The sequence below is a fragment of the Neolamprologus brichardi genome, chromosome 1 (assembly GCF_056152115.1).
Source record: "Neolamprologus brichardi isolate AB-2024 chromosome 1, ASM5615211v1, whole genome shotgun sequence".
Taxonomy (NCBI): domain Eukaryota; kingdom Metazoa; phylum Chordata; class Actinopteri; order Cichliformes; family Cichlidae; genus Neolamprologus; species Neolamprologus brichardi.
Window position 1 is genome coordinate 45,276,209 of NC_142104.1, and position 18,526 is coordinate 45,294,734.

The window sequence follows — 18,526 nt, forward strand, 5'->3', positions numbered from 1 at the left end:
AATAATTACACCTTTAACATTTCTTTACCTGTTACTTGTTATAATTCTGTCCACAACTTTGTTTCAGTTTTTCATGGACAGTTTAATCTCCTCACTGCTTTAGTGAGGTTGTCAGTTCAGTTCTTCTGAGGCTTGTAACTTTATCGCAAACACATCTGCGCTTTGTCCTGATGCATGTTCAGTTATTCAGGTAAGTAAATCCCAAAAGGTACACCTGCTCAACTTATCTTCTGTCCAAGTGTTTGGATGTGACCTGAACATCAACAGAATGTATTTGAAGGTAAACAAAGGCTTAACACAGACACACAGCTGTCAAATAAAATTAAATCTTTATTATCCAAATCTGAATACATTTGTTCTCCAGAGATAGATTATATCACTCAAGATGTTTATCATGTTCAAGTCGCACTCAGGAAAGGAAAGAAGACTATGAAGTTTTCCAAGTGTAGTCAACTGTCTGAATGCAAAACTCAAAAGCTCCTCCTTGTTTTTAACGTGTAATGTGCCTTTATGGCATTATATAAAACACAGCAGAGGTGCTCTCATGTTCGAGTGAGCAGCTGAAAGGAACTAAACCCTTCGAACACGTCAACATCTTCTCACTAACACAGCTGAACACATTTGTGACGGACTGACACTGAAGTACAAAGCCATCTCAGTCCTGTGAGTGCCATTTATCCCACAATCACTGTGTCGTCATCTGGAAACTCGTAGTAAGGTACCTCCAGGTTGAGGGGGGCGGGGCCTTTCCTGATGCGGCCAGAGGCATCATAGTGCGAGCCGTGGCAGGGGCAATAGTAGCCGCCGTATTCGCCGGCATTGGCGATGGGTACACATCCCAGATGTGTGCACACTCCCAGCACGATGACCCAGCTGGGGTCGATGACTCTGTCCTTATCGTGCTGAGGGTCTCGCAGCTCTGCGAGGCTGACGGCAGCCTCGGTAGCGATCTCCTTCTCTGTGCGGTGACGAACAAACAGCGGTTTGCCTCGCCACTTGAAGGTCATGTTCTTGCCTTCAGGGATGTCACTCAGTTTGATTTCTATCTTGGACATGGCTAAGACATCAGCTGAGGCACTCATGGAAGAAACGAACTGAGTGACCACCGTCTTGGCAGCGTAGACGCTCACCACCGCTGTCGCCCCGGTAACCAGGTAAGAGAAGGTTCTCCTGGATTCACTGCTGTCCTGAGACGACTTGCTGGGGTCGAGCACCTCTGGACGCCTGTAGTCAGAAAAGTCTGGTACTCTGATGTCTGTATGAGCAAATCTGACTCCTGCAGATCCTGCAAAAACAAGAGCTGAAGTTAGACTGCTGGGATTAAACAGAGTAAAGACTCATCACCAATGAATGGTGCCCAAACTATTCATTCAAAGCAAATTAAACTAGAGACTACTAAATGATCTTCTAAACAGATCTGCCTCTCCAGTGAGCTGCTGGTTCAAGGACCACCACAACAGTGTCCTTACCAGCTTCTGCCCAGCAGTTAAAGAGGAAGACTGACTCCCTGACGGTGGCCAGGAAGCTTCAGCTTACACATAAGGGTGAGACAAGTAGTGTCTTTAATATCGTGTTTTTCCTTGGCATACATGTGCTGCATCAAACACATCTGAAAACATTTGTTCTCCAGTGACTGGCTGGACATAATTGATTAAACAGATAATATGATAGCAGACCACCTCTACTGCAAACAAAGAGTTAAACAGGTTTTTCTCAGCCTCAACAGCTTGAAAAAATGCAACTGGGCTTTAAAGTTTCCAGCTTTAAATTAGTGGATCCTTTGTCTAAATTAAGTAGTATACTGCATTTATTGGTTTGTTTGTTTCCTTTAAAATGCAAAATGCACTTCTGCAAATATAAAAACGTTTATTTAAGAAACACAAACACGATGTTGATATTCTTACTAACAAGGATAAGGCAGTAACATTCAATATAATGCAGAAGTTACAAGACTACAAGGTTAAAAAAACATCAAAAACACATCTGATCACCTACACTACAGAAGCACATGACATTTATGAGTGCCAATGCGAGAGCACACTTATTATTTGCCATATTTATTCTTATTCTCCATCTTCAGCCTCACATGTTGCCGTGACACTCGCCTCGCAGCTTTGAGACAACCCCCACAAGTTATATCATTTCGAGCAGCTCAATTGGGAACGGTGTGCTATAACTTTTGGTGGTGACTCGTCGCCTGATTATTATTAGCATATTATTACTACTTACTTCTACTCATGTTACTTTAGATGGCTATAAAATGAGATGATGTTATAAGCCTCTGCGGCTCTTGTCTGTTTAGCTTTGACTTCAAATTGGGCAGATGGACCTTTGAGTCCTTGGTCAGGTAAGCTCAGAGTGAAGAGCAAGTTTAGACAATGCTACCTTCTTATCATTTCAACTGACTGTTACCAGAGGGGGAAAACCAACCGCTCAACTTTTCTATGTGGAGCACAGTGAAGAATCGGGAACAGACAGGTGAGCCTAAAAACATGCTGTACAATGAATCAGAACTACACTCTTCAAATCAGTCCCAGGGCTGATAGTTAGGCATGGAGCAAAAAATACGATTACTTGATTTAGTGCAACGATAAGTTCATGTGTGTCGAGTTTTGTCTGCGACCTAAGAGGAGAAACGCACACAGAGCAGGAGACGTCACGCATGCTGGGTGACACGGACCCCAACAACGCCACGCCACGCACACTGCGGTACTTAACAGAGCCTCTAAAAGAGGTTTTGTATCAGACATTTAGAGCCCTGAGGTGATGTTGTCAGTCCTGATTATCTAACACTAACGTAACGCTCACGTCAGCTGTAGCCTCCTTTTAGCCCCAAAGGCTAACTGCCTGTATAAGAAAGCTAACAGCAGCCGACTGTATAAACTTGAGAGGGAAAAATCCTACTGACAAATATATCAGGATATAGGCGTTAACGTTAAATGTGCTTTTTCTAAACAAAAGGCTAACATTTACAGTTCAGATAATGCTAAAATTCAATGACAAGACTTACCATTGATGCTAACTGTCACAGCAGGGCCTGTCTTTGGGCTTTGACCGTGTAGCGACTCGCGACACAAAAACTGTTTCTTCGGGTTCAACAGAATATTCTCTCCCTTTACAACAACCCCGGGAACAAGAGCTTTCAGCGGCCCCGCAACTGCGAAAGCGGTGGCCTGCATGTAAGGGGAAAACACCCCTGAGCGGGCAGCTATAGACATCATGTTTAACCGCTGCAGTAACGACCTTGTGTCGCTCGACTGCTCACCCCTGGATCTGGCGGAACTCAGTGCGTACTTACGTAACATGTAACAGTTACGTACGTACAGATACGTAAACGTGACCAAAGCCCTTTCATTTAAGGTGAACAATGAACATTTACAGCACAGGTGACAAAAGTACAGACATTCTGTATTTAAGTAGAAGTACAGATACTTGTGTCAAAAATGACTAAAAGCTGAAGTACTGATTCAGCTTCTTTTCTCAAGTAAAGGTCAACAAATACAGGCTTTGAAATGTACACAAAAGTAAAAAGTTGCTCCTTGAAGGACGAGTCTACCATCTATTTTTATGCAGAGGTAAATGAATCTTGTGCTATTTTAATATTTTAATAATATTAATACACGAGAATAAAAATGTTATTCCATTTGAAATTCTAATTGTAACGAATCTGCTCAGCTTGTTTTGTAGGACACATGTAGTGACAAAGACATGTAAAAATTATTTTCTGTTGCCCACCTGGTAGAGGGGGACTTTGCCTCCACACCTAAACAGAAAGTCAGGTGTTAAAGTCACCAGATGTTTCACAAGATAACTTGGCTGATTTCCGTTTCCTACATTTTCAGTATAGTGGATATTTTCTTTATACTAGACCTTTGCAGTTAGCATGACGGTGGAATTCAATGAATGAATCTAAGCATCGTCAGATTAATGACGAATTCATCTACGACACTCGATGTGACCCAACACTGACCATGAGCATCACAGCCACTGAACACCAGTCCAACACAGTGCCTACTGTGAAATCACCACAGTACTACCAGCTAACCAGTTTATCATGTACTAAACTACTGAATATTTTCATGCAACATTTGAATAACACAACTTTGTTTTGCAGGATGTTTCCCGATATGAAAATACATAATTTATCAAAACACATCAGACACAGATCCAGTATGTGATTAAAAATGAACTACCTTTAAATCTAATCGCACCTCTACCTCTCCTGTCCCGTCTTTCTCCTCCTCTGAGAAAAGCTATTCCACATTTTTTCTCTCCCTAAATACAGTAGCTGGACATTTAGCTGGCAACACATTGTGTGATAAACTGCACACACAGATGTATGTTAGCTGATGTCTGTTCCCTAATAGAGATGTTGCATTTGAAATTACCTGACAGTTAAAAAACTTTACTCCCTTTATACTCACTCCTCAGAAGCGCTCGCTAAATGCCTAAATATCAAGGCTACAAGTGATTGGATTAAAACCTCCTGATTTTGGAGAGATGACCACTGGTCAGTTGCACCACCTTGCAGATGCGAGTGAGAAGGGGTATGACACTGTTACCTGCCTGCTGCTGCACAACAGTCGCTCACAGATACACAGTTCCTTGATAATGGGAAATCCAGGCTGGCACCTTTAAAACCAGTCACAATCCCCTATAGGGAACTGACAGCAGCAGCAGCAGTTCGCATGGATAGAATGTGGAGGAGGGAGCTAAGACTACCGCTCCTAAACTCAGTATTTTATTGACTGAATTGAATGAATATTGACTCAATAAAATCAGATCTTCCTCACATAGTAGCAACCAGCTGGTTTCTGGGTCCGCAGTGAGGAATATATAAATAACAAGACGTCCACATTATTCAACAATATTATTCCCCTATTCAGCTGCTCGGCTACTCAAAGGTTTGATAGTTGCCAATAATAGTTTTACAAAATCCAAAGGAAAACAGGAGAAATGAGAAGCATAGGAAGGAACAGGAGAAATGAGACAGTTATATCTCAACTTAGATTTGGGCACACTGGATTGAATAGTATGTTGTTTTTAATAGAAAAACACCACACAGGACAGCGTGACTGCAATAAAGAAGAAGAAACAATAGAACGTGTTTTAATGCACTGTCAGAAATATGATGCTGAAAGAAGACAACTGATCAAAAAGCTGGGTGATATGAAAGTGAAACTGGACTTGGTTGATTTATTTCATAAGAACTTGAGAAGTGAAAGTTATCAGGCCATATTTTGTTTTTTAACCCTGTAAGACCCAACCCATCAAAAATAGCCAGAAAATTATTTTTCTTTTTCTTTTTTAACTGAGATGTTTAATAATCCTAATAACAAAATCCACATTTTCTTTGGTATATCATGTTGTGTATAATATGTTTTTATTATATATTTTTTGTATTGCATTTGATACATTGGGCGTTTTGGCAACTTTTTGTTAACAACAATGTTAATTTTAGACAAAGAGTTTTGTCCATAACATTTTATGGACAAATTATGGCAAGTATTGATCATGTTGATGAGATGGAGGTCTCAGAAACTCATGTATCAAATATGACACAGAGGGCATTATAGGACTAATTTGTTTGGGAGGATTTGAATGTTTGTTTTTTTATTCTTTTGTGGAAGTTTCGGTCCACACTCCACACCAGGTGGTGGCGGTAGTGCACCATTTTGCTGTTTGCAACCGCCAATAAACATAAAGAAGAAGAGGAGGAAGTAGTAGAAGAAGAAGAAACATGGCGGCTTCCTGTGGGTCAAAACGACGACAAACTGAGGAAGTTTTTCATCGTCTGAACTGACACTTTGGGCCGACGCTGCTTCCAGTATGTGGACGAGCGCCAAGACAATAAGAGCTTATGTGGAAACGTTGAAGCGCTGTCAGCGTTGCTGTGTGGGGACAGTGTGGAGGGGCGACGCTGACCGCGGGCAGAGACCGCTATGTCGAGTCCTGTCATCGGCATCAAAACCCAAATGGAGGCTCCTGTTTTTTGGCACTGATCACTTCGCTGTGGAATCTCTCAAACTTCTCACATCCTGCAGGTGCGAGTCACACACAAGCCGCTTACAGGCGTGCACACAGGGTTTCACACTGCAACGTGTTACATATGTCACATATCACACACAGAGGAGCAATAGTTTGCAATAACATTGTAATGTTTTTTTTTATTGAAATTAATCTTAATGAATTTGTTGAAATTGTTTCCTCTTCAGACACAGCAGTTTAACCTGCCAGAAATCGTCCTCTTGCCTAACGTGCTATTTAACTTAATGTAATACGAAATAAGCTCCAAATGTATTAGCACAGAGTGCCGTCAGTTTTATTAAATAATAAATGCAGTAGTTTCTGAAGAAGAGTTTTTTCAGCTTTTTTTATCCACATCTGTAAATTTACAGACAGGAACTGTGCTGTGCCACAAAGTGATCGTCAGCTTTTTGCAAAACAACGTTTATGTATCATTTATTTATGACTGTAAAACTCTTATTGACATTAAAAAATGACCAGATAGATTATAACGCAGAAAACAGGGTATGCAATACCTCAGGTCATTTATTTATTTTAAATGTAACCTCTTTGTAAATCCTATTGACTGCTGACTTTTTAACAATATAAGCAAAGATATTAAACAGAAAACACACATCTGAAATCACCTTTGGCACAACCAAGGAAACGGCTCTTTAACATTTACTGAGATCAGTAGCAGACTTTCAGAGTGAACATGAGTCAGATCTAACATGTTTTACACCGTACTGGACTACAGTTTCTGTGTTATGCAGTGCATGATAAAGGTTTGTTTTTACTGAGGAGTGTGGCTGCTCCTCTGTATCAGCTCGTCACACTAGTTTAAAACCACCAAATTCTGCATGTAACACAGCAAAAGTTTCTAACTGCAGCATGTTTAAGACTGCAGCACTAGTGCAAAGCTGCAGTTCAACAAGATGAAGTTGCAAGCTAATGTTTCTTTTTTTTGTAGGTCTCCTGTAAAAGCTGACACTAGAGCAGGGCGATATGACCGAAAATATTTATCACGATATGCATTTGAAAATTTGCGATAACGATATAACTGACGATATAACTGACACGAGACAAAATACTTCACAACTCCACAACTTTATTGGTGCAAAAACCCATCAATGTATTTTCACTTAATCAAGCAGCTGTTTTTTATCTGCATTAAAGTTATATAAAAGTTTAACAGTGCAAATGTAAATTCCTCGCTGACAGTTTAACCAAAAGGCATTTCCAGTGGAAATTGGCCGACATATCCTCAGCATAACCATGTATAATATCCACAAATCTTAAAAAGAGGTTATACACACACAATACGGTAATATTATGTTGAAGCACAGTACGTATCACTCCGCGAGGCTCCGCCTACGATAGCCGTAATGCTCCAACAATCCATCAAGCAGTGCGGCTTCGTAGCTTAGCAAAGTCGTACTGAAACATCTGACAGATTTTCGAGCGCCGTGCACATAAAATCGTTTCCAGGTCAGTAAACACAACCAGAGTTCATACATAAGGCACACGGGATTATAAGGGGCTCTGTCGACTTTCAGAAGAATCAAAGGATTGATTTTAAGTCCCTACCTGACAGGGAGGTCAGGTAGGGATGGGAATTGATAAGATTTTCACGATTCCAATTCTATTTTCGATTCTGTTTAACGATTCGATTCTTTATCGATTCTTTTTAAAAAAGGAGAACACTGAGGTCGATTAGCTCAGAACTTTGTTTTTTATCTTCTCTTTGAACAAGACAGAAATTTAGGAGTAACATGGCCTTACAAACCCAACAGTGAGATCTTAAGAGATCCACAGCCTACGGCTCTTCAATGGGGCGTCACAGGAAAAAACTGTAAATGTAAAATAATAAAATAAATATTCTTCTGTAGCAATAACAAAGTATAACATAAATTATTCTGTAGCAATTACACAAGAATATCCAGTAATGTCCCTGCCTACAATTAAACACATTCACTTATTGAAAATCATCTGCTGGCAAACGGCTGCAAACCTTTGACCACAAACTGAGTCACTGCTCGCTGACATTCGTCTATCCTGCCTGAAAGGAGACGCTACGGTAGACTGCAGCGAGAACTGCCAGCATCTGAGCCAGACTCTGTCTCATCATGGTCACCTAAATGCACAGTAAGAGTAGGTTTGTAATAAGGCAGATCGCGCTAACATAATCTGCACTGTTGTTGATTATTTACCTGCCGCATTAACGGGAGAGGACGTGTTTCCTGTTTCAGACAGTCGTCTTCAAATCTCAGTAGCTAATCAGTTTTTTTAAATCCTCAGATTTGCTCCTGTGGCACCAACAATCAAAGTCACTTTCTCTGCCAATGCATTGCCCTTTGCTCAGTTTTAATTTCAGCACGTTGTCTTGAACTACAAGTTCACATTCACTGAATTGCACTAATGTCAGTGGTTGATTACATAGTGGTGAAGTTCAGTATGTGTATCATATTCATTGATCAGTGAGTGTACATAAACACACAGGTGTGAACTTCTGTGAGAAACAGTCTTTGCATAAAATACTAAAACACTATTATCACTTTCAAACAAGTCAAAGTCTTTGAGGAAAGCGCCACCTCTTGGTAATACTCTGTAACTGAATGATAGTGGCTTCGTAACAGTTGACACATCCCACAGGGAGGACCAGGCTTTATCTGTATGTGCAACTCCAGTGTCCTATGTACATTTAAACATTTAGATAGGGCAGGGCTGCAACTATTCATTGAGTATTTACAATAATTCAATTATAAAAAACATATTCTTTTCTTCGCTTAATGCACGGCTCTGTGCTGCGCCATTGTCACCATGAAAACAAGACATTGCACACTTTCTCGACTAAAAACTACCTGCAATAGAAACTTATTCAGGAGAAGTGTGTGAATAAAATCTACATGGGCGAGTAAAACTCTTACTAAACCCTGAAAGACAGAATGAAGGTTTATGCCTTTATATTTGATGTTGTTTGACTTTGATCTTAGACTGTACTTTAGTGTATTTATATAATTTTGCATTTAAGAAATGTTTGTCTTTACATACAGTCAGTGGGCTTGGTTATTTTTTGACAAATAGAACAAAAACTTTCTAAAATGGAAAAGATCTTTATTTTTTCTCTTTTGAATAATTATGATTTGTCATGTTATTTATCATTCAATTATGAATGATAAATAATAAGACACAAGTACTAATTGATGGAATAGCTTACTAAAAGAATCGTTAGCTTGCAGGAAACAGATGAGGGCGTCATTGACACAGAAGTGTGTTGTAGTTTAATTCCCGACTCCGTGATCAGGAATCTCACTGCATACACAAACACAAAGCCGGTAAAAGTGAGGGAATGAATAAAATCACTTTAATGCTCTATTTTCCTCTTTGATTTCCTGGCAAAATTGAGCCTTTAGTATCTGGTTTTGACTTTAAAACATATTTTTGTCCTACAGAGTTGAACACACTGCTGAGGTGCTGCAGTTTCAGTTTGTTTTTTATACTCAACCCTTCCTTTTGTGTTGCAGGAGCACCAGTGAAGGGATAGTGGAGACCCTTGAAGTTGTTACCTTGGCTGGTGATGTTCCAGTGAAGAGGTTTGCTGAAGAGAACCACCTTCCACTACACAGTTGGCCCCCTGATGATGTGAATGGACGGTTTGATGTTGGTGTGGTCGTGTCTTTTGGCTGCCTACTTCCTGAGAGACTAATCAGCAAGTTTCCATAGTGAGCATTTATCGTTGATCAATCGTTAAAACCTGGGGACTGGTGCCGTGCTGTGCTGTGATCTCACTGTCTCTGAAATGTTGTGACAGTGTCGTCAGTACCCAGGGCGGCCTCTTATAGCTCTCACCCCTGGGTTTTTCAAGGGGGGGTTGATTGTTGTAATCAGAGTTTTCTTTTCTGTTTTAAGAATCAGTTTAACGTCTCAGTAAACTCGTGCAAATGCACTGGGAAGAGAAAGTAAAACAAAATAGATGATACTGTGGAGAGACACATAAATACAGTGTACATATGATGGGTGACAAATTAAAAGAAAAGGCTGAACCCTTGGCCCTGTCACTGACAGGTCCAGTTAGTCTACAGGTAAGCTGTGGAAATGTTTCGCTTTCACACCCGAATCATAAAATCTCTGTTAGCACTTTCTGCTGACATCCACAGAGACAGAATGAACGAATATCTAGATTAGTGATTCCCCCCCAAATCAAGGACATATATGACTTCCTCTTGTATTTTGATTAGAGTGAAGATTTAAGATTGGATAGGCCCCCTGGGATTTTCTTTTTTTTTTTCTTTTTGTTTGGTTTTTTTTGGGAGGGGGGGGGAGGAATAGCTGATCTAGATGAATGGTGTCATTAGAGTTTAATTGTTTACTAAATGTTTGAGGTGTGAAATAAACTGCAATTGGGGGGTGGGGGGAACATTTTTCTTGTAAAACAAAGGGGGGCCCAGCAAAATAAGTTTGGGAACCACTGCTCTAAGACATAGTCAAGCCCATAATTATTCATACCCCTGGCACATTTTGACTTACAGTTACTTTTATTTAACAAGCGAGGGTTTTTTTTTTGTTTGTATTTGGACTGGAAATGACACAGGCGTCTCCCAAAAGATAACAAGACGATGTAGAAGAGGTATCATTGTGGGGGGAAAAAAATATTTCTCCGCTTTTATTTAGATTTGATCAAAATTGTCATGTCCAAAATGATTCATACCCTTCACAAACTGTCAGTCTCTGGGAAAATCCAAAAATTTATATCACCATTTCAAATAGTCCAAGCTGTTCTAAAGCATCCTAATGACCCTGATTAATTGGGAACAGCTTTTTTTAACCAAAACAACAGGCGAAATTCAATTCAATTTTATTTACACAGCGCCAAATCACAACAACAGTCACCTCAAGGTGCTTTATATTGTAAGGTAGACCCTACAATAATACATACAGAGAAAAAAAACCTCAACAATCATATGACCCCCTATGAGCAGCACTTTGGCGACAGTGGGAAGGAAAAACTCCCTTTTAACAGGAAGAAACCTCCAGCAGAACCAGGCTCAGGGAGGGGCGGCTATCTGCTGCGACCGGTTGGGGTGAAAGCTTACAGCACCTGGTATTCCCAGGCGGTCTCCCATCCAAGTACTAACCAAGCTCAACCCTGTCTAGCTTCCGAGATCAGACGAAATCGGGTGAAAAACAGCAGCTCGGTGCAGTTGCTTGTGGAAAGTCATGGCTAAGACAAAGAAGCTCAGTGAGGACCTCCGGCTGTGCTTTGTGGCTGCTCACAAGGAAAGGGATACAAGGCCCTATCTAAATATTCTCAAGTTCTAGTGGCTACAGCATAAAGTGTTATTAAAAAATACACACCTGTGCTGGCCACACCTGTGCAGGCCAGATAAGATAGTGAAAAAGAATCCAAGGTCCACCACTAAGGCCATCCTGGGGAATCTGGGCTCTGTTGGTGGCAGACAGTCCAACGGATACTGCACACTGTTGGGTTCCACGGATGCAGACTGAGGAGGACGCCAGGATTGCAAATGCTCATCAGCCAGAGTCCTGACTTGAATTAAGAATCTGTGGCGGGAGCTAAAGGGTCTTAGACCCTCCAACCTGAAAGAGTTGGAGCCCATTGCTAAAGATGAATGGGTGAAAATACCTGTGGAGACGTGCAAAAAAGCTGTTCTGCAATTATAGCACAGGTGTCGGACTCCGGGCCTCGAGGGCCGGTGTCCTGCAGGTTTTAGATGTCCTTGATCCAACACAGCTGATTTAAATGGCTAAATTACCTCCTCAACATTTCTTGAAGTTCTCCAGAGGCCTGGTAATGAACTTATCATTTGATTCAGGTGTGTTGACCCAGGGTGAGATCTAAAACCTGCAGGACACCGGCCCTCGAGGCCTGGAGTTGCCCACCCCTGAATTATAGGAAGCTTTCTAAATAAAAGCTGAGATTTTTCCCCCCACAACGATACCTCTTGTGCAACGTCTTATCTTTTGGGAGACACCCATGTCATGTCCGGTCAAAAAAAGCCAACTCGCTGGTTAAATAAGAGTAACTTTAAGTCAAAGTGTGCAGGGGTATGAATAATTATGGGCTTGACTGAAGCTGTTCTACACCAGGCATGAAATCAGAACCTGTATATAAATTGTCCACACAAACAGACATTGCATTCTCTTTCAGTGGGATTTTGAATGTTCACCCTAGCCTGCTGCCGAGATGGCGAGGTCCAGCTCCTATCTTCCACACCATCTTGCATGGTGACAGTGTGACAGGAGTCTCCATCATCCAGATCCGACCTCACAGGTAAACAGCAGATAAATGTCTTTTCTTTTTCCTGATAACAACCATAACAGAGCTCAATATCACCCTGCAGGTTTGATGTGGGGCCTATTCTCAACCAGCAACTCTATCAGGTCCCTGAGAATTGCACTGCTGATGAGCTGGGAGGCACTCTAGCCACAATGGGAGCACATCTCGTGAGTTGATACAACAACAACAACTCCAATTCCATAAAAGTTGGGATGTTATGTAAAATGTAAATAAAAGTAGTGATCCGAAAGTCTCACAAACCCAGTCTATTTACAATAGAACGTGAAAATCTATTAAATGTTTACATTGAGAAAAATTCCCATTTTAAGGACAATATGAGCTCATTTTGAATTTTATGGCAGCAACATCTCAATACCAAACGTTCTCAGCTGGTGAAGGTCTGGACTGCAGGCCGGCCAGTTCAGCAACAGGAGTCTTCTGTTTCAAATATATGCACCTTTCAGCAGTGTTAGAGCATTTCCAGATGTGCAAGCTGCCAGCTCCATAGGCACTAATGCACCCCCATAACATCAGAGATGCAGGGTTTTGAACTGATAACAAGCCACACCTTGGTAAAGATTATTGAACCTCTGCCCCAGCTTTACTCCAGAGAAACACGACCTCCTTCAGATACTCCTTTTAAACCCATTCATTGTAATTATCTGTTGTCAGTTAAACTGATAAGATCAGGGGTCTCGACCTCCTCGAGGTCCTGAAACGTTTCCATGTGTCGCTGTTTTGAGATTTGCAAATGAATTACATTTTTTTACTAACATTCCCACAATGTCAGAACTGTTGAAGAACATGGTTATTCTTTTACCAGCAGGACTGTAACATGATTGCTTGTGCGTGCTTTTGCAGCTGATTAACACATTGATGTCACTGTCTGAGAGGATGGAAAATCAAAGGGAACAAGGACAAACTGGTGCAACATTTGGTGCGTAACCCTGAGCTGGATACATATAGTTGTCTGAATGAAAAACTGGTCTTCTAACGTTCAACATGATTTCCTCCAACAGCCCCAAAAATCAAGATGTCCATGAGCTGGATTGTGTGGGAGGAACAGACTTGTGACCAAATTGACCGTCTGTATCGTGCAGTCGGGTCCCGGGTAAGGCTCACTGCATAACTGAGTCATGCCAAACTCTCTTGGAGATCTCAACAATGACCCCTCTCTTACATCAGATCCCTTTGAGGACTATGTGGATGAACAGAACAATAAAACTTCTGGATTTTGCTGGAAAATGTCATGTGTCATTATCAGGTAAACAGACCGTATGAGTGTTTGTGACGTTGGTGGAGTTTTAAATGAATGTCTTGGCCAGATTCTATGCATAAAGTGCCCAAATATTTCTCCTTGAGTTGGGATCTTTTGGTGTGAACAAGAAGCTGGCCAACAGAGGCACAGGTCATGTGACTCAAAGTTAAGGGTAGTTCAACAGCTTCTAAAAGATGCAAACCAGGGAAAATATGAGGATTGGATCCTCTCATTAAATCACAGCTGCCTTGACAGCCTCTATTTTTAGAAAAGCCTTGAGTTGATCCAGTAATAGGAGCACTAACCTGGACTTGAGAGGATATTTTTCCCATATCAGCTTCTTTTCCTTGGCTAAAATTCAGAATCACATTCAAAATCCTCCTCACAGTCAAGGTCTTAAGTAACAAGGCCTGATCTTTTGTGAAGACCTCATAGTGCCATATCACCACAATAGCTCCTCTGATACTGCTGGTTTACCTGTGGCTCCTAGAGTATTTAAAAACAGTATGGGAGGCAGAGCCTTCAGCTTTTAGGCCCCTCTCCTGTGGAACCAGCTCCCAGGTTGGATTCGGGAAACAGTCACCTTGCTGCTTTTAAGATTAGGCTTAGGATTTTCCCTTTTGGTACAGCATATAGTTACCATGAATCCTCCCTTAGGCTACGTTCACTCTGCAGGTCTTGATGCTCAATTCAGATTTTTTGATCAAATCAGATTTTCTTGTCTGCTCGTTCACACTACAAATAAAATGTGACAGCAAACGCGCTCTAGTGTGAACGCTCAAAGCAGCCGCATGCACAAAAGAAGACGTCACACACAACGCGCTCTGTTTAGACCCAGAGCAACAGTATGTTTGACTGATGGACCTTAATATAAAGACTTCAGACTTCACGTTTCCCAATTTTTGCTTTAAGTTATTTTGTTATTGACATAATAATGTAAATAACCTAATAATGATCCTTATTGCTGTTTTAGAGGAGCGCTGCTTCAAAGGATAGTTGCAGATTTCTGTCAGAATCTGCAGATTATACAGTACAAATAAAATGTTCACGTTTCTCCAACGCTGTCTTCCCAACAGTTTCACTGACATCTACACTGGATGGCCAGGAAGCGTTCACGATGTCTTATCGGGCGCTGATAATTGGCGTCTGTCTTGTGTCGGTGACGTAAAAGACAGATTTAATGCGACATGACCATCAAACAGCAGCTTTCTGAAACATCAGATATGTATCGGATTCAGCACCACATACGAAAGTGACCCAGATCGGATTTGTAAATATCGGATTTGTGCCGTTCACACTTTCACACCATGATGGATAGATGGGTCGCAGAGGGTCAGAAAAATCGGGTTTGATGCGCTTTTGCCTGCAGTGTGAACGTAGCCTTTGTTAGGAAGCACTAGGTTTAGCTTCCTGGGAACTTCCCATGATGCACTGAGTGTTTCTTCTTCACTCACTATGTGTTTATACACCACTCTGCATTTAATCATTAGTCATTAATGTCTAGCTCTCCTGCACATTGGGATTTTGTCCTATCTTTCTCCTCACACCCCCAACCAGTCACAGCAGATGGCCGCCCCTCCCTGAGCCTGGTTCTTCCAGAGGTTTCTGTGTGTTAAAAGGTTTTTTCTTCCCACTGTTGTCAACGGGGCTTGCTCACAGGGGGTCGACTGCTGCTGGAGATTCTTTCAAATATTTCAGAGTATTTACTTGACAATGTGCGATGAGGCAACTTTTGCAACTTGGTGCTATAAATAGAATGAAATCCAAACTGGATAACTAAAAATGACATTATTTAGTGATTAGTTGTGAGGTCTGCATCAGCTAGAAGGAACGTGAGACTACTGCAAGCAAGAAATAGTAAATGGGGAAAGTCGGATGATTTCAAGGCATTCATTGCAGCCAGTGTGATGACTAGTTTCTGGTCTCTGCGTCTGGGAAATTGGGCTTTCGGTATCAAGGACACTTTACATGCAGACCAGAAGTATCTAGGCTCAAACCACAAACTTTCCAATTAGTGAACAATCCAGACATACTAAAAGAGTTTTTCAAAAAAAAGATCATCTCAGCCACAAAAATGAACATACATGATCATGTAAACTGTCTAGATAAGGTCACTGCATCTGTGTTGTAGACCTTTGTTAATAAGTAAACCTTTAAATAGAAATGTTTGTAGAATCAGAGGTGGGAACCTCTAAGTGAGCTGTGGAAGTTGTAATTTGACATAAACGTGCCTACTGTATGTTATTCCAATATTGTATAACAATAACACTGTGCTGCCATTATCATTCACATGCTGTTTGCAGATCAAAGAAGGAGCCCCATCCCCGGTTCAGTGAGCTTTCAGAAGGAGTCGAATACTCTCGCAGTCTGCTGCAAGGTTGGTCCAGCTATTCCCTCGAGCACCCCTGACCTTCTTACCTGCATGCTTACCATAGCGTCTGCACTTTTCCTTATTTTCTTAGTGAGGTGACAGGTGACTTTCACACAGTTGCCACCATTGTTAAGCAACATATCAAAGACATTGTATTTGTGCAAATTAATTGAATGTTGTGGTTAAATGTTCGTCCGTGTTGGAGATATTTCTCCACGTTGTTGTGATCAGTATTGGATTCATTACTAAAGAATAATGTATTACACAAAAAACACTTTTCTTTGAAGTAATTGATTAATTACTCCTAGAAGAAAGTAATTTGTTCTTAGTGTTAGCATGCAGTCTGTGCAGGTGCTTGCAAAGAGCTGAAGTTGTGTTAGCAGCAGGACGTGGTTGTTTCTGTGGTGTGGGGGTGCTTCTGCTTCATCCTGACATCTGCAATGACCACCTTGGTTTTCTTCGTGATGAGGAACAAGTTGTTCTTTGCACTCCACTCTGGCAGATGCTGCACCTCGTCCCTGACGGCCATCTTGTCCCATTCAGTTATAAGGCCCACCAAGGTGGCTTCATCTGCACTAGTAGCATCAGCTAGCTGTTGGCACATTTTGGGGATGTGTGCGGATGTTATTAGGACCTTTACTCTTATTCACCGTCACATCTGAGGAGAAAACTCTTAGCAGCATGGTCTCCAGAGGTGGAGAGGACTTTATAGCAGACTCTTTGTTGAGGAGAAACACACTCTGTCAACATAAACTCACACACAGTGAGAGCAGTTTGATACCAGCATTCAGACTTTGGCAGTGTTGCATTTTTTCTTGTCACCTGACCAAAAGGAAGACTTTTTGTAAAATATCAGTAGAAGCACCACAAATTTAAATAGCTTTAGGGTTATAGCACCATCGTTTCATCCACAAAGAAGCTGTCAGTGCATACAGTCTCTACACCAGGATGTTGTTTGAGCTATAAACAGCATCAGATAATTACAGGAGCTAAAGAATGTAACAATGCAGCAAAACCACATATGAGCGGGCAGAGTCAGGTATGGGGTCTTCACACCCCCTTCTTTGGCTGCCTGGTCGGGGTCTGGGCTTTTGGGCCTGCCTGCTGGACAGAGGGCAGTCTGTGTGCCACCCCAGAGCAAAGGGAAACATCTCCTGTGTCTGGGGGCGGATTCCCACTCTGGGGAGGATGGCACCTGGACCTGGGGTATAGAGTATGTATTTATATTTGTGTGTGCCTGTTTGTCTACGTTTATGTGTCTGGTTGGGTCTTAGACTCTTCCTCTCTGGGAACATCTCGGGCCCCCACCTATCTCCCCCCACCACACTCCCTGCCAGTGGCTGATGACCTCACCTGTGGGTGCATTGTAGTTCTTGGTGTCTGGGTGCTCGGGTGTGTACTGTCTCACTCCTAGTGGCTGCTTGGCGTGTCCTGGTGCGGGTGGCTCGGTCGTGAGGGTGATGCTCAGCTCTTTTCTAGGAGGGTGGTGCATCCGCCCTTTCGGTGGACCTCCTTGGACTCTAGTGTTCTGGGGGCCTTTAGATGTCTGGGCCTGGATATCCTCCATGCCTGCTTCATTTCCTGGAGGGGCAGGGCTATGGCTCCCCACAGCTACTATCAGATATGGATAGTAGCATTCATGGAGAAACCTTTTGAATGCAGGCACGCTCACGCACACGGGTGTTCTTCTTCCTTGGCTGCTCCCTTTAAGCATATTGTGCTCGGTATCATTCAAAATGTGTGATTTACAGTTCTGCTTATCTGGGATGTTGCTGTGGTCTCCCTACTGTGTTGTTCTTTTTGCTTGTTTTTCCCATCAGGTAATGTAGCAGACCTATTCGTGTCTTTTCCCTCGGTCCAGTATGGCACAGCTGTACTGGTCCACCTGGGAAAATAAATCTGTTGGGCATTTTTCTTGGCCCTCAGACAACAATTCTGATTGGTGCAGTGCTGAGAAACAGACCAAAAAATAATCAAAGAATGGTGAAAAAAGACCTTTATTGAAAAGTCTGTTTCAGACAAGCAAATGGTTAAACTTCCTGAAATGTTGCAGCAGTAGTACTGCTTTCTTTGTTTCACTTTGTCCTTTTGATTGTTGAAGTTTTATATTAATGTGTGTTCCAGGATGGCTGGGTGGGATTCAGATCAGTGCTCCTGAAGAAGAGACTCACTGCAGCTGATTTCTATAACGGCTACCTGCATCAGACACAGCAGAAGGATACGCCGCGTGAGACGGCCGAAGGACAGTTTTTCAGTAAAAAAGGAGGAATTGAAGTGCATCAAATGAGAAAAAACTCAAAGTTGTGACGCAACAATAATATTCTCACTTAAAGTAAACACAACACCATCTAATGAAATGTACTGTTTTTAATGTGTCATACTTTTAAATCATTTGCATTCATGCCACAGTTATTTTTTGCTGTATTTATTCTATTGCAATAAATGATTGCAATGTTGATCAGCAGTTTCCAGGAACAATAATGAACTGATTTTTTTCCCCTTTGAATATTTACCTTAAGGACTTTTCCCCATTTCTACCAGTGTTAATGGTTGGGCTGTAGATGTGATGGTGTTTGGTTGGGCTGTAGATGTG

The 18,526-nt window shown here is 41.7% G+C and overlaps 2 protein-coding genes across 2 annotated transcripts; one reads left to right on the plus strand and one right to left on the minus strand.

The window, feature by feature from the left end:
* Window positions 1–304: 304 nt before the first annotated feature.
* On the minus strand, window positions 305–3,276 carry uqcrfs1 (ubiquinol-cytochrome c reductase, Rieske iron-sulfur polypeptide 1). The gene is made up of 2 exons (XM_006804158.3): window positions 3,011–3,276; window positions 305–1,285 (listed from the first exon to the last, which is right to left on the minus strand). The coding sequence occupies exons 1-2, from the start codon at window positions 3,219–3,221 to the stop codon at window positions 675–677; spliced, it is 822 nt and encodes a 273-aa protein (XP_006804221.2). The 5' UTR covers window positions 3,222–3,276; the 3' UTR covers window positions 305–674.
* Window positions 3,277–5,739: 2,463 nt separating this feature from the next.
* mtfmt (mitochondrial methionyl-tRNA formyltransferase) lies at window positions 5,740–18,400 on the plus strand. Its single transcript, XM_006804157.3, has 9 exons — window positions 5,740–6,044; window positions 9,531–9,728; window positions 12,176–12,298; window positions 12,369–12,471; window positions 13,166–13,241; window positions 13,324–13,415; window positions 13,490–13,568; window positions 15,866–15,939; window positions 18,058–18,400. The coding sequence occupies exons 1-9, from the start codon at window positions 5,830–5,832 to the stop codon at window positions 18,238–18,240; spliced, it is 1,143 nt and encodes a 380-aa protein (XP_006804220.2). The 5' UTR covers window positions 5,740–5,829; the 3' UTR covers window positions 18,241–18,400.
* The last annotated feature ends 126 nt before the right edge of the window (window positions 18,401–18,526 follow it).